The 15890-nt window shown below is 32.5% G+C and overlaps 1 protein-coding gene across 1 annotated transcript; it reads left to right on the top strand.

The window, feature by feature from the left end:
* Positions 1 to 279: 279 nt before the first annotated feature.
* On the top strand, positions 280 to 9606 carry LOC133180844 (uncharacterized). The gene is made up of 6 exons (XM_061315295.1): positions 280 to 333; positions 1945 to 2087; positions 2923 to 3211; positions 3708 to 3893; positions 6281 to 6632; positions 7942 to 9606. The coding sequence occupies exons 1-6, from the start codon at positions 324 to 326 to the stop codon at positions 8021 to 8023; spliced, it is 1062 nt and encodes a 353-aa protein (XP_061171279.1). The 5' UTR covers positions 280 to 323; the 3' UTR covers positions 8024 to 9606.
* The last annotated feature ends 6284 nt before the right edge of the window (positions 9607 to 15890 follow it).

The raw sequence follows: 15890 nt of genomic DNA on the forward strand, positions 1-15890 counted from the left end.
TAGAATACCAAAATAGGGAAAAGGTGACTCGAACCCAGATTTTAAAAGAAAAAAAAATGCAAGGGGGGAGGGGGGGGGGGTCCATACCCAAAGTGCCTGTGATTTTATTATCATCGTAAATTTCAGGATTGCGTAAGACTGTGCCAAACTATTTATTTATTTATTTATATTAATTAATCAATTTATTTTTATTTGTTTGTTTATTTATTTATTTATTCATTTATTTATCGATTTTAGATTGTGCAAATAATATCGGGATCGAGATTTCTGTAGCCCACATCAAAACATTCGAATTTTCTCTATCGCATTCCTGGGTTCAAGTCATGGACGATGGTAAGGTTATATACTAAGCTCATGATAGGGCTAGGTTTTCTTGCCATTAGTGCCATCGAGATATATACTATTATAAAATGTTACTGGTAAATAAAATGTTTAAGTTAAGGTTCCATCTTATAAGATATCAGGTTCAGCAGTAAACAATCTCTTGCATTACACTGTAGTCCGAAATATCTGACGCTTTCCAGGCTATTTTCAAGATTTTGATGGGAAAACTCAGGAGCCCGTTTTACAAAAGAACTTACAATTAAGACTAAAAACTTAGTTGGTAGTAAAATTTTGCAAAATTAAAGATTCTGTTTAAAACTGCTAGCATAAAATATCTTCTTAATTTCTCTTAAAAAGATTCAGACCATTTTCAAATCAATGTAAAATAAAAAGTTATATGCATAATTAAATTTTGGTCTTAGTCCTAAGTTCTTTTTTAAAACAGGCCCCAGAACCGGCGCCATTATGAAAACTGTGAATTTCGCCGACTTCAACTGGAGCTGATTTTCGATACTTGCGAACTAAATTAAATGTTAAAGTCACAACTTATCAATTGCAAAATGCATTTAGTACTCACCAATATTGATGAAAAGAAAATATCAATCCACATTTAAATACAACTCTTCAAGATGCATAAAATGAAAACAAACCTCGATAGTCTGAAAAAATGTTTTCTACAGACTTTATATTTTATAAATATTCCATAAAAACAATATTGATGAGTACTGGAAGTATTGTACTATTGATAAGTTGTGATTTCAGCATTTACTTTGGTTTGCAAGTATCAAAATTTAAACAAGAGAATGCCACCTCCAGCTACATGAGCTAGAGGTTGCGAATTTTCAGTTTTCGTAATGACGCTGGTTCTGACGTTTTCCTGGCACATAAAATATTAAAATCATAAAAAAAGCTTGAATAACGTCAGATATTTCGGACTAATTACACTGTAACTGTGTAGCTTGATTTTATTTCAGAGACACAGGCACTTATTTCCCATGTAGGTTATCCCGTAAACGAAACAAGTGCATGTGATTAAAATACATCTTTTTTTATAATATACAAAATGTAGAAATTATGTCCCTATTGTCATATTCATTTTTTTTTAAAATTAGACTTGAAAAAGCAATCCAAATACAGTTAAAGCATTTCTGCTTCTGAGCACATTCTTAATCATGTTAATTAAAAGATTTTTTAATTGATATAGTGACTGTACACTAATAGACTGATCAGTCTGTTCGTGAGAAAATAATCTTACACAGAGGTGGACATTAACGTTTGATATTTGTCAGATTGTCGGTGCCCAGTAAGGGCCAGTTCATTTGTGATCAAACAAGAAAATCTCCAGACACATGCATCTGATTGGGCAAGCTACTTTTCAGACAATTATGGAGTATTTAAAATGTGTCCCTTTCTTGATAATACAAGTTATCAATGCTGTTTAGCATTAACAATTCATGATTGCATTTACTTGTGTGGTACAGATTCCCAAACTTTCAGCCATTTCAGGCCTTATACAACTGGTCATGATATTGTCCTCTCTCTATTATATAAATTTATGATTTTCCTTAAAAAGATAATTACATTTAGCATATCTAACCCTGGCATTTTATTTCTTAACAGATGATGTTCCTCCATTGGAGGACATGTCAGAAATCTTACAACAAGCAGAGGTTATCAGGTCAAAGGTTAATAGTTCACAGGGTAAGCAGTCTGTTGACCCCAGCCCTAGGGGGGCAGTTCCACAGAAGGACCAGGATAACAAGGTAAGGGGTGGTACATATAATGGACATTTCACTCACACATCCATTGTACAATCTAAATCCAGAAATGATGTACCTGAATCATGTTTAATCAATGCTGTAAAATTTGATGAAAGATCGATTATTTGGATTTATTTACAGCCACTGTGGCTAGGCTAAGTAGAGGAGTTATAGGGGAGTCAAAAGCTTGTATGATGAGATAAAAAAAAATGAAAATTGTAGGAGTGAAATTTCCCTTCAAAATTTTGTGGCAATTTGTTCTAAGCTTATTTTCAGCTCATTTGTCCATAAGTGTCGATGTCATTATTGATTGAGATTCTTACTGGTATAAAATAATATGTTGATGATGCGACCTTTAGGGTGAGCGCAGATACTTAATCAGTTTTAATTTAGATTGGGCTAGTCAAACTGCACGTGCCATTTGCTATCTATAAACTCACTTCACATGACATCGTATGTATGTTGCATTACCAAATCGAAGTCTGGACAGTGCGAATTTAATCAAAAACGTTTAATTTACTATTTATCTGCTTTATGTCCATTAAACATGTTAAAATCAAGATTAGTTTATTTTTTCTTGAAACGTCTTGTTACACCGAGAACATAGTTTGCAGCGAGATGCATTTTGCTAAAGACTATGGGACCACAAGTAACTGCGGAAATAAAATTGATTGGATCAATGTGCAAAGTCCAAAATTTCTCTTCGCCCAGGCTTTGTTTTAAGAGCTCACAGTGATGAGCAGTGCTTCAGGTTGCTCACTGCACTTGCTATTAAGCTGAATATTAAAAATTAGGAAACACCAAATTTAAGAAAAATGTGGACTTTTATTTTTTCTAGAAACCATTGGAAAAATCATCAGATAATCAAAAGGGGAAAACAACTGAGAAAAGTGTGAAAAATGCACCCTCCAAATCTTCTTCAGCCAGTTTTGGAGGGTTCAAAAAAGGATTTTTATTTGGAGGAAACAGTTCTTCAAAGGCAACAAGTTCATCTTCTTCAGGATCAAGTGCCAAGAGTTCATCTGACCTTCCTTTTATAACCAAGAAGTCTACGAGTGATAGCCGTGAACTACCAGAGGTTCAAAAAACATTGACAGAAGAGGCTCAGAAAATAGCACAAAACAAAGGTAAGACCAGTTCAAAGAATAAGAATAGCAAATAAAGAAATTAAGATTATTGTGAAAAATAGCACAAAACAAAAGTTAGATTGACAGCAAAGCACAAATTATAGCACAAAAAAGCACTAAATGAATGGTAGAAGCACAGAATATACATGTAGCAGAAAAAAAAAGTAAGATTGACAGCAAAATCACTTAGAATATTAGCACAAAACAAATGTAAGACTGTGTACATTAATCAGCATGCAGAACAATTCTGTATACCTTGAATAGTAAAAATTCAGCATGCATTACATTACATAGTTCATAAGTTTTATAATGATTTGTTGTGTTGAGGTAAACACAGTCACAAGCCATAGATTTCGTACAAGCCTTCTCAGTGTCAGTTGATTAACTAATGATTGCCCTTGGGGAGTTGGGCAGGTACACCCTGTTAGATCAAATTCAAATTCTTCCAGATAAGAAGGAATCTAATGAATGTATGATCTTATTTGTTATCAAACAGACGAGTGGTTGACTGCTGATCTCATGAAGAAGATCGAGGCTAACGATGCGCTGTTTAAGAAACTGGGAGATCCTAAGTATGTAGAGGCAGTTAACCAGTTCCAGACAGATCCAGTCAGAGCCATGGAGCAGTACAAAGACAACAAGGAAATCCAGGACTTCCTCACCTCATTCTGCAAAGTCATGGGTAAATTATTACCACAGGGAGTCATGGGTAAATTATTACCACAGGGAGTCATGGGTAAATTATTATCACAAAGAGTCATGGGTAAGTTATTATCTCAGGGAGTCATGGGTAAATTATTATCACAAAGAGTCATGGGTAAATTATTACCACAGGGAGTCATGGGTTAATTATTATCACAAAGAGTCATGGGTAAATTATTACCACAGGGAGTCATGGGTAAATTATTATCACAAAGAGTCATGGGTAAATTATTACCACAGGGAGTCATGGGTAAATTATTATTACAGGGACTCATGGGTAAATTATCATCACAAAGAGTCATGGGTAAATTATTATCATAAAGAGTCATGGGTAAATTATTATCACAGGGAGTCATGGGTAAATTATTATCACAAAGAGTCATGGGTAAATTATTACCACAGGGAGTCATGGGTAAATTATAATCACAAAGAGTCATGGGTAAATTATTATCACAAAGAGTCATGGGTAAATTATTACCACAGGGAGTCATGGGTAAATTATTATTACAGGGACTCATGGGTAAATTATCATCACAGGGAGTCATGGGTGAATTATTATCACAGAGAGTCATGGGTAAATTATTATCACAGAGAGTCATGGGTAAATTATTATCACAAAGAGTCATGGGTAAATTATTACCACAGGGAGTCATGGGTAAATTTTTATCACAGGGAGTCATGGGTAAATTATTATCACAAAGAGTCATGGGTAAATTATTACCACAGGGAGTCATGGGTAAATTATTATCACAAAGAGTCATGGGTAAATTATTACCACAGGGAGTCATGGGTAAATTATTATCACAAAGAGTCATGGGTAAATTATTATTACAGGGAGTCATGGGTAAATTATCATCACAGGGAGTCATGGGTAAATTATTATCACAAAGAGTCATGGGTAAATTCTTACCACAGGGAATCATGGGTAATTGTTTTCACAGGGAGCAATTTAAAAGTGATTGATCTTGAAATGGGGGTAAAAGCATAACCAGGCTCTTTATATTTATTTAATTAAGGTAGCTAAACACAGTTTCGTATAAAATCCACGGGTTTTCCTCATAGAAAAGCATGATGGGTAGGGATTTCCCTGCTATTTTTATGCAGTGTACATGAAAATTGCAGCTTTTTTTTATTTTTATTTGTATAAAGTAGAGTCTTATCTTAAGATTAAATGAAAAAATGTTATAAAAATATTTTTTTAAAATTAATTTTTGTGTGACTTTTTAATAGTGGGAGATAACTCTAAAAACACCCATTTTTCACATGTGCAGAATTGCATGATTTGAGTAGCAGGTAAAGTAGGTCTTTAAAAAGCTGGAAAATGTACCCTAAAAGTACAACAAAAAGAAACCTAAGGACTTGTTCTATGAAATGCACAGCACTTATATTTTCTGGTTTCTGTGCTGTTTGTGATCAAGGGAGGTAAAAATGCATAGGTGTACTACAATTAGACGCATAAACTTCCCTATTCCCCCCATGTTTCATGTGTCAAATACACCTTATTAGTAAGTAATAAATGCAATATATTTATATATTTATAAAATTCACCATTTTATCTTTCTATTGATATATAGATGTCTATGTAACAAGTCTTCATATTATTTCTTTATGGGGGTCACTTTAGCATGTACCTCATTTAGTAACGTCATGGTAACATCATACAAAAAACTGTGATTTGCACCCTAAAAGCAAGTTTCTCCTTGTTGGCTTGGTACTAATATATAATTGTAACAATATTAGGGACTGGTGATTTTATAAATATACCAGTAGATCGTGATTTTTTATTGCGCTTTACATATCATGATACAAAGACTTAAATACTGGTATTTAGTACATAAAAATAAGTACCAGTAATTATCAAATTTATTGTCCAAACTTTGAATTGTAATTACTGGATTAAAAAAATGTTGTAAAGCTGTAAAATAATGACATCCTAGCACTCAAACTTGTTTTATTAATTAATTACATGTATATGAATAAAAATGAAAAGAAAAATTTTGTTTTTACACCATATTTGTAAGCAAAATTATGGACTTTAATTTAAAATCACCGTCAAATCCAAAAATAACATGATATTTTGAGAGGGGGGGGGGGGTGGGAATTGCCATATATCGAGATACAAAGTTTTTGGTGATACCCATCTGTAAACCATATCTCTAGCTTACACACAGTGTCTCTGAATCTGTAAATGACTGTCTAAAAAGACAGTTATATAAAGAAATCATTTATATAATTATGTCCATTTAATGCGTATTACTTAGAAATATGGAAAGAGAGAAGCTACATACATTAAAAAAAAAACAGCAATTTGATCAACCGTTTGAATGTGATACAAGGGAGATAACTCTCAAATATATTTCTCTGAAGGTGAACATTTCACTGGCCTTGCTGATAAACAGGACAAAGCAGCAAAACCCAGTAAACCAGCTCCACCGAGTAAAATTGTGGAACTCAACTCAGACTCTGAAGTCAGCAGGGCAAAATCCACACCCTCTCACACCATCAACCCAAACAGGTCAGAAACTTTGTACACAAGGTCACCATCAGAGGGCGCTGATCTGTCAGTCAGGAGCTCCACCAATCCAAATCAGCCTACTTCAGAGGATGAAAGGAGAATGCAGGAGATTCTAGCCAATCCAGAGATCCGTAACATTCTTATGGATCCAAAAATAATGAATCTGATTGAAACTCTGAAGTTTAATCCTGATGAAGGAGCCAGGTAGGAAACCGTTTTTTGTTTGTTTATACAATCAAACTTCATTATCTTGAACTTGATGGGACTGAGAAAAAACTTTGAGATATCTGAGGGTTCCAGATATTGAGGGTAAAATACTTAAGAAATACATGGTTAGGACTTCCTGATGACTTCAACATATCCATGGTATTCAAGATATCCGTGTTCGAGATACTGAAATTCAACTTTATTTCTTGTCATTTACCTCATGCTTGAATATATTGTAGGGGTACATTGTATATAGTGATGGGGGTGTTTGTCTGTTTTATTTTGGTGTAGCCATTCGCAACTCCTTTTACAGCATGCAATTTATCAAAACTATCACAAAATCTTTATTACGTAGTGGAATCATGCATCTCTTATTTTACATTTTGATTGGACACATACAATCATTTGTATTTGGGGTTTCCATGTATTCTCATAGTATACACTGCAACCCTTTCTATAATATTTAGACCGGCCATTTCTTATCAGCAACCACTCCTATACCACTGAATAAAATATAGTAAAACTTCCACAGAATCTTTACTACATAGTGCCATTGTAAATCTCCTGTTTTATGATTTGATCAGACAAATATTTTGGGTTTAATTGCCGTAGCAATCCATGGACTTTGCCATTATACTCAATGAGGGTACCAATTTTGATGACACAACTATTCCTATAAGCCCAAAATGAAATTCTGAGGAACTTTCACAAAATCTCATTTACATACTGGCATGAAGTCCACCTTACCATTATATTCATATGGGAGCAGGGGTATCATTTTGTGAGTTCAGTGCTCATGGTACCTCTAGTTTGTTTGTTCCATATTTGTTTTGTTATGATTTTTTTTTTCATGTTTTCCTCCTTATGTAAGTACATCTTATAGTTAAGACATTTAATAATCTTTATACTGTCTTCATCCATGACTCCATTTATAAATGTTGTTTTCAAAAGCAAAATACATACATATATATATATATATATATATATATATATATATATATATATATATATATATATATATATATATATATATATATGTACCCTGTGCTAAAAATTTTTGTTTAATCTCAAAAAAAAAAAATTGGAAATTATGAGCTGGCAAGTGCTTGATTGATTATGAAAAATAATATAATGTGCATTACTTGAAATCCAGAAATATTGTATGAAGATTTAATCTTAACTTAATTATAACTGATGTACGTGTTAGTAACTCATGCTAAATTATGACCAAAAAATTGTAATACGTACATGTATATTTTTACTTTTGTTTGAATTTTTAAGATAATTTCTAAATGTGTACTTGCAGGATACTACAGAACTCGGACCTTGAACTGAGACAGAAAATCAACAAGTTAGTACAGTGTGGATTACTGCAGTTCCAGGGGTAGAGAAGAGGGAGGGAGAAAATGGAGAGAGAAGAGAGAGAGAGAGATGAAGAAGAGAGAGAGGGAGAGGGTACACACTTGTTTCTGTCATCTGGGCAAGGACTAACTTTTATCACATGATATATTGGCCTGGTTAGTCTCAATGAAACTAATGAAAATTAAACTATATGTTATGGGTGCTGATGCTCCACTGAATATTTTTCTCTCGTGACAAGGAGAACTATTTACAGGACATACTTGCATTTTCCTATCTGCTGATCAATTCAGTGTACAAACTGTAAATTTAGAACACATTATGGTCTCATCTCAGCGACAGACTGAGCTGTAATTTCCACACAAAAAAGCAGTTTTGATTGTGCAAATAAAAAACATAAATGAAATAATAGTTACCTATTACATCACTACTGCATGTTTACTTAAAATAAAACTATTTCAAATTATAAACATGATAAAAAATGGATATATCATGAGCAAAAATAGAAACTTTGACCTTTGTTTCCCACAATATTATTTTCCGCTCTAAATTTTTTTGGTAATCTGGGTTACTTTAATTCTGATCAATCAAATACAGTCAAACCTCGTTATCTCAAACCCGATGGGACCAACAAAAAACTTCGAGATATCCAATAATTCAAGATATTGAAGGTAAAATACTTAAAGAATAAGTGCATGGTTGGGACTTCCAACTCACTTTGACATAGCCGTGGTATTCGAGGTATCAGTGTTCAAGATACCGAAGTTAAGCTGTATTTGAAACAAGTTAACTACCCACTTCTGGATGTATCGACCGGCTTGATTTAATTAATGAAACAATTGTGCCAAATGAGGGAGAGAGAGAGAGAGAGAAAAAGAATTCAATCTAATTAAAGTCAGATCCTCTGCTCCACGTAGCTTGCTACACACCTGAGTAGATCAGAGGATCTGATTTTGATCAGATTGGAGAGAATGTTATAATATTGATATTATTGTACATCACATAATATAATGCTACTGAATTGAAATGACTCCTCAAAATTTGTACTAATTTTTGATGCATAATGTTAATTTTAAATTTATATTTATTTACAATGAAGATCAGAGTGGTTGACTAGATTTGAAGAAAAAAATGTCTCATCTTCTATGATTAGTTGATTACTGTATTGTTAAATGAATTTGAATGCTCTGGAATGTATATGTATTATTTGAAAGCAAGTGCTGTTTCTGTTTTTGGATTATAAATTAAGTACAGTATATGAATTTACCTAAAGTTTAAATTTACATAGTAGTATATGATTTTTTTTTAATTTTCAACTAATTTTCTTTTTTTTCGAAAGTTTTCATATACAGCCTAGTAATATATTTTAAATAGCTACTTTTTTTTCATTCAACAAATAATGGTTATATTCAGTAATTTTCTCATTTGATTTTTATATATTTTTTTTTTTCATTTTATCAGACTTTAAAATTTGTTGAATAAAATTAGGTTTCTGTGAAAAAGTGAAGTAATGTAAGACAGAAAGAGTTATTGTTCTTTATGTGCAAATTAAAAATCTATGTCTCCGTCCAGTTTATATTTTATCTGATTAAACTATATATTTCTTTTGCAATCACTTATTTTCTTTTTTTCCCTTCAGACAAACTCAATAAAAACTGGTACCCTATGACCTTCCAGACGTAGATAGATTTTTTATAAGCTTTGTAATAAAATGTGATAGTCACACCTTGTGCATGTACTCGTATAAGTTATTCCTGTGAATCCTTCAGATATCTCTACATGGACTCTGCGCACATTTTAAAAACAATTCTTATCAACTCTGAATATAAAACCTTTGGGATAACGAATGTAGAAAATTTAATGACAACATCTGAGAGATTTTAGATACTTTTTTTTATAAATATTAGATACAGTCTATACAAAGACATCAAATTAATTAACAGAACTGTGGGGAAAGTCTGATTGGTTTAAGTTTGTCAGGTGCTGAAAAGCACGTGTAGTGTTACAAGACAGTTCAGTATTCCAAGGGGAATAACTCTGCTCACAGCAGATATCCTCACACACGTAAGAAGTCTGAAATTCCTGAATATTGAATGAATCACTGAAATCTGTTGTGTGATGAATACTTGTAGCTGTATCACAGATGTAGGTTTCGCTAGGGAGGGACTGATCACGTGATATCGTCTGTGGAGGACTGGATAATGAGAAAGGCTTGTCCAATCGCCAGGGGACGTGAGAACATTGGGGTCCTGTGTTTGTGGGTCTTTCCCTCAGACCACCAGGGCGGGGCGGTAGATTAGGTCCATTATTTAGAGCATTCCAGTTGACCTGAAAACATAGAACAACACCATAAAAGTTCATTAGTCCTGTCTTCAATCATTTACATATTTTTACGCAAATGATTTTCTAAAAGAAAAGCAATTTAATTAACATGCCCTTTTTTCAGCAATTCTGCAAAATGACTTGAGAATAATATTCATTAACCCAAGTGAGAGTTATCGCTCTTATTAGGGGGCCAATAAATTATTAAAAAATAGATTTAGCAGGTGCGGATCCAGAAATTCTTTCGAAAGAAAAACGGGGGGGGGGGGGGGGTTAAATATCAATTCAGAACTAATCAACTTCCTTAAAGAAGACATTTTCCCATTTTTTCGGAATCACGACATTCCTTACCATTTTAAGAGGAGTATGTGTTTCTGGAGGGGTGAATGGGTCATTTTCTCATTTCTTCTAAGTAAATTAAAAATTCAACTCTGAATATCCCAGGGGTCTTGACACCCCCCCCCCCCCCCCGTCTTAATTAGTGCATGTCTACAATGAATTCACTTTTGTACTTTGATATCAATATATTAATTATTACACAGTCAATTATAAATTGCGAAAAAAAAGAAAACTGAGCAAAGCTCTGCTTAATTCTATAGTGTTTCTGTTGTGTTTATTTATTTATTTATTTTTATTTATTTATCTATTTATTTATTTATTTATCTATTTTTGATTAGAGTGTTTCTTAAGGAAAGAAAGAAAAACAATCCGAAACATTTTACCTGCTGCACTTTAACCATGGAGTTTTCTGTCATCTTTGCGGACTGGCAATATTCCACAAAGTCTCTGTATCCCAGACTTCGACACAGATATTCTATATACCCGATAGCATTAGTCAGAATCTCCATCTTAGAAATTCTTACTTCAGGATCCTGTCCACAGGACGGGACTTTTTTTCGGAGTCTCTCGAAACCTTCGTTCACCGCCCGTATCCTATTTCGTTCTCTTCTGTTTCGTTTTTCTACAAATTCGGAAGGTCTCTGAGCGTGCGGTATGTGCTTGCGTTTTCTTTTAGATTTTCGGGTAACACTTTGATTTTCCTTATTTTGTGATATGCACATATTTGCCGTTATAGTATTGCAGTACATTATAACAACTAACCGTGTAGATCTAAACAAAATCGAGGAATATAGGAAATGCTGATTACTTAGGTAGAACGAGATATTTGTACTTTTTCTTGAGAATTTTATTAGTGTCATCGTTGATTCTCTAAGTATTTTACAAAATGCAGAGTTGGTGTCTTGGAGAGATAATTGTAGAACGGACCAATTCCTGCGAATCTTTAACCATTCTCTACATGTCAGCGCTTAATCGCTAATCGTTATAACAAATCTCGGCACAGTGCGCTTCTCTCGCACCGATATTGCACGGCGCGAAATTAACCCGCGGCGACAAGATTTCTCTCGCCCAATCCATGCTCAAGGTGTCGATCCGTTAAATTTGTATATATGTATGAAAACAAAGGCGATGAAGCGGAGTTCTACAGCTAATTGAATGAAATCACCGTTCATTTGGTATTTTATATCATTCCCGTAGGAAAAAATGGCTTCGATTTCTCAAAATCAGAAGCTCATCGACCCAGGGTTTAGGAATACGATCATGAAATCTTAAATCAAAAAATTAAAATTAAAGTGATTTTTAAATTCATATTTGAAAGTGTGCAGTGGAAACATTTCTTTAGTTATTCAAAATTCGACATTTATAATAAAGCGGAGTGTGGAAACTGGTAACTATGTGAAAATGAGCTTAGAAAAAATAGATTTTTGTAAAATTTGTTCATTGAATGTGAGTTTAAAGACGAATTTCATTTTATTCTACAATTTCATCATACCCTCACAATGAATTATTATTTGAAAAATTATTTAATTCTATAAGAAATAGAGTGTATGGAAATTAATTCATATAATGTAAAGGAACTTCGTAATATCGGAAAAATAATTTTGTAAAGCCCCCCATAGAAATATATTTGTAATAATTAAGAGTTTCTTAATTATAATTACTGATACACGTTTAGCACGTTCTATATACATGTATGTGCAATGTACATGTACTTACTAATTTTTTTTCCATTTTGCTCTCTCTCTCTCTCTCTCTCTCTCTCTCTCTCTCTCTCTCTCTCTCTCTCACAGTGCTTACCTTTTGTAATATAACATGTATTTAGTTACTCTATACTTCAGTGTATATTACAGTACCATGTATTCTGATGTGTCGTTTGACACAAAGAAATAACAATTTTAATAGGATAATAATCTCGCCCTTTGTAATTAGATACAAATTGATTAAATAAAATGAAATAAAGATCAAACTTATAATGCATGCGTGACTCTTTGGCTAAAATTTAATGCATGCGAATGCATTATTAATACATTTGAATATTGAAAGGTTTTGACAGAATCGAAGGACTATTGGATATTTCGCTACCCAATCTTAAGTTTAAAAAAAAAAAAGAGTATTAATTAGTTTTAATCAGGTCATAGTTAATTAGTTAATGAATTCGGAATTTTGGAAGCTTTAACTTGAAACGTTGTACAGTGGTGATATTTACATTATTTACAGCTGACAGGTATATATTTCGTTTGGAATTCACCTTTTGTATGTATATATACGCATGCGAATTAATTTATTTTTTCATTTGCAAGTGGATATAAGTTCTCTCTAAATATAAAATACTACTACTACATTTTTCTTATTTGGTAAGAAATTATAGAACGATAGTTAAGAAATAAAATATTGTCGGTGATTTTGTAAAATTTAACAATAAAGCTATAACTGTACAAAAAAGAGGACTATACCTAAGTTTTTAGAACTTGTGTCCAATTCTTTTGACATATTGTCAGTAAAAATATGTTTAAAACATAAATTAAGGGAACAAAATGAAAATCAAATATAATATAATGTGAATGAGATGTCAATGGAAAATTTCATTTGCAATTATTTTATGATCATAATACCTTTTAAAAAGTGTTTAAAATGAGTCTATAAGAACTTGCGTGCTATTGAAAATTAAAAAAAAAATTGATCCGGTGTACAAATATACAAAATGGGTATACATTGTACAAAATAAATAAACAAAATACGTTTTGATGTTGATTTTGATCTTACAAGACGATTGATTGATCATTGTTGTTTTACGCCGAGTCGGCAATATTTCAGCCATATTTCGGCGGGATATTAAAAGATAGACAAGACAAATTAATAAACTGAAAAAGAAAATCTACATTCATGTCGACCTTAACAGATAGACATAAATGTAGATTTTCTTTTTTTCATTTTATTAATTCGTCTTTTTTCTAAATTACACTACCCAGATTCTGTAAAATGCTTATGAAAGGAGGAAATTAATAAATTGATTGTATTTAATAAAAAAAGGGAAAAAATCCCTATTTGATCACATGATTCAGTTAAGACGTATCACACATGTCAAAAACCATGTCACAAATCGTGCCACTTTTTCACACAAAAATCGGTTGAAGGCCTACATTCCTGTCGATTGTCGCGGTTTTTAATTACCTTCAATGATAATGAACACTCATAATGCACTATGTGATATTGCACTATGTGACATGAAAGTAATTACTGGAAAATGATTCTTATCTTTTTTTCTTCATTTGAGTACATTTTTTAACCAATAATATTATATAATCCTCTCTGCACTTGTAAATTATACATTGATTTCTTTTATTTCTTTAAATATAACGTTAAATCCAAAATTTCTCAAGGAAAATATAGAAATGAGCTAAATAAAAAATACTAGTAATTAAAAAGATTACAAGTAGAGAACTTTCTTTCCTTTAAAAACAAAATCGCGGTAGCATTAATATTGTTTAACACCCAGGGAAAATGTTTGCTGTCTGACTTCTACTGTAGTTTAAAAAAGTAATTTATATGAGAAAGAAAGAATGAACACTTACCCCAACATTGGGACCCTTTTTTATATTGCAAAGAGCATTTTTCCATTAAATATCGCTTATTATACATAGAAATAAAAAAAAAATGACGAAGATATTGTTCCCGATACGGTCACCTGCATCTGTATCCAATCTTGGAAATACCTGAATACCTGTACATGTAAACATACCAAGGAAAAAATGCAATATTGCCAGACCTACGTACTGTCCCTGATATAACTTTGTAATTTGGCTAAGACCTGACACTAAAAAAATATGTAGTCTGAGCATAATATACTTTCAATCGTAGTCGTCATTCACGTAATTGATAGAAAAAAAATCTGCTGGTTAATCGTCACTCTACTTATTCATTTGATAAACAAAACAATTCAATTGAATGAGATCGATAGTCGTTACAATCCGTGACCTTTGACCCATAGAGGTCAGTGACGAAGGAATGCTAAAATATTCAATGATATAATATAAATGGTAAGTAATGCAGTTTTATGTCCCTAAGTCAGTTCGTACATGATGCTATCGAAAATCTCAGTACATTTGAAAATTAGCTTTTAAATCTAACTTTAATATACTTGCATGAATACGTATAGTTTATATGATTAAAGATTTCAGAAATATACACTAAATAATTGTCAGTCATTCTAAACATTTAGAAAAAATAAATATATAGTTTTTTTAAAAGAAAGAGAGAAAAACAATCCTGAATTGAATGTAAACACCAGAAATTGATGCAAGTTTTGATGGATATAATTCTAAAGTTCGACAGGTACGTGTTAATTAATAAAAAATATATCGGTATAATGTCTATCGAATGTCAGAAGTACAAGTCTCATCGTTCGCTGAAATCTCATAACTATAATTAATTAAAAATTCCATCTATGAACCTATTAATTAGAAGAATTGTCAGATTTCCACTTGAACTCGACAAGACCTTAATTAATTAAACCTTGACAACACCGTGTTAAACATGAATTTCCGTTGTTTTCAAGACAGATGAAATAATATATCCGACGAACAATGTCTGTCCTACAATATGCGTACGTTACATGGCCACGACACACGTGGAGCGGGGGAGGGGGCACCCCAATTTAATTTTCCACTTACTGTCACGTGCCGAAATATGAATTTTAGCTCTCCAACTCCACTCCCCACCCCACACGAAATAGGACTGTCGAATGAGAGGGTTTATTTTTGAACTTTTGTTTTTGATTCGTTATGATTGTTTTCTTGTTTTATTATTTTTCCCTTACTTTTGTTTTCTTTATTTGTTTGTCATGTATAGATAACATTATGGCACTCTGACCCCGTTGTCAAAAATTTCAGATATGTAGGTGCCATATGTAATAATCTTATAGATGCAAAATTTTGTCGATTCCTTGATCTATTCCTTTGCATAAACAACTGGAATAATCACACGCCCATGCTATTTAAACATTACTTGACATTTTACTGTTTTAAATAAGAAAATCCTTCAAACATCTGATATAACAGATTGACGAACATGCATAAATCTGTTCTGGTAGCCATGTCAACATTTTGACCATTATGAAGCAGGTTATTTTGAATGTTTCATTGATATTTCAAATTTATACTAGAAAAAAGAAAATGCGCAAGAAAAAAGAAAACGTAAATGGGCATATAATTTTCAACTATAACCACTGTATCTGCC

The sequence above is a fragment of the Saccostrea echinata genome, unplaced genomic scaffold (assembly GCF_033153115.1).
Source record: "Saccostrea echinata isolate AGI-Se365-2 ecotype Australia unplaced genomic scaffold, CSIRO_AGI_Sech_v1 ptg000007l, whole genome shotgun sequence".
In the NCBI taxonomy this organism is placed as follows: domain Eukaryota; kingdom Metazoa; phylum Mollusca; class Bivalvia; order Ostreida; family Ostreidae; genus Saccostrea; species Saccostrea echinata.

What these genes read in the sequence shown, in the direction of transcription:
- LOC133180844 (XM_061315295.1), top strand. An exon ending in AGAAGGACCAGGATAACAAG is followed by an intron (nt 2,088 to 2,922) that starts GTAAGGGGTGGT and finishes TATTTTTTCTAG; the next exon opens with AAACCATTGGAAAAATCATC. An exon ending in GAAAATAGCACAAAACAAAG is followed by an intron (nt 3,212 to 3,707) that starts GTAAGACCAGTT and finishes GTTATCAAACAG; the next exon opens with ACGAGTGGTTGACTGCTGAT.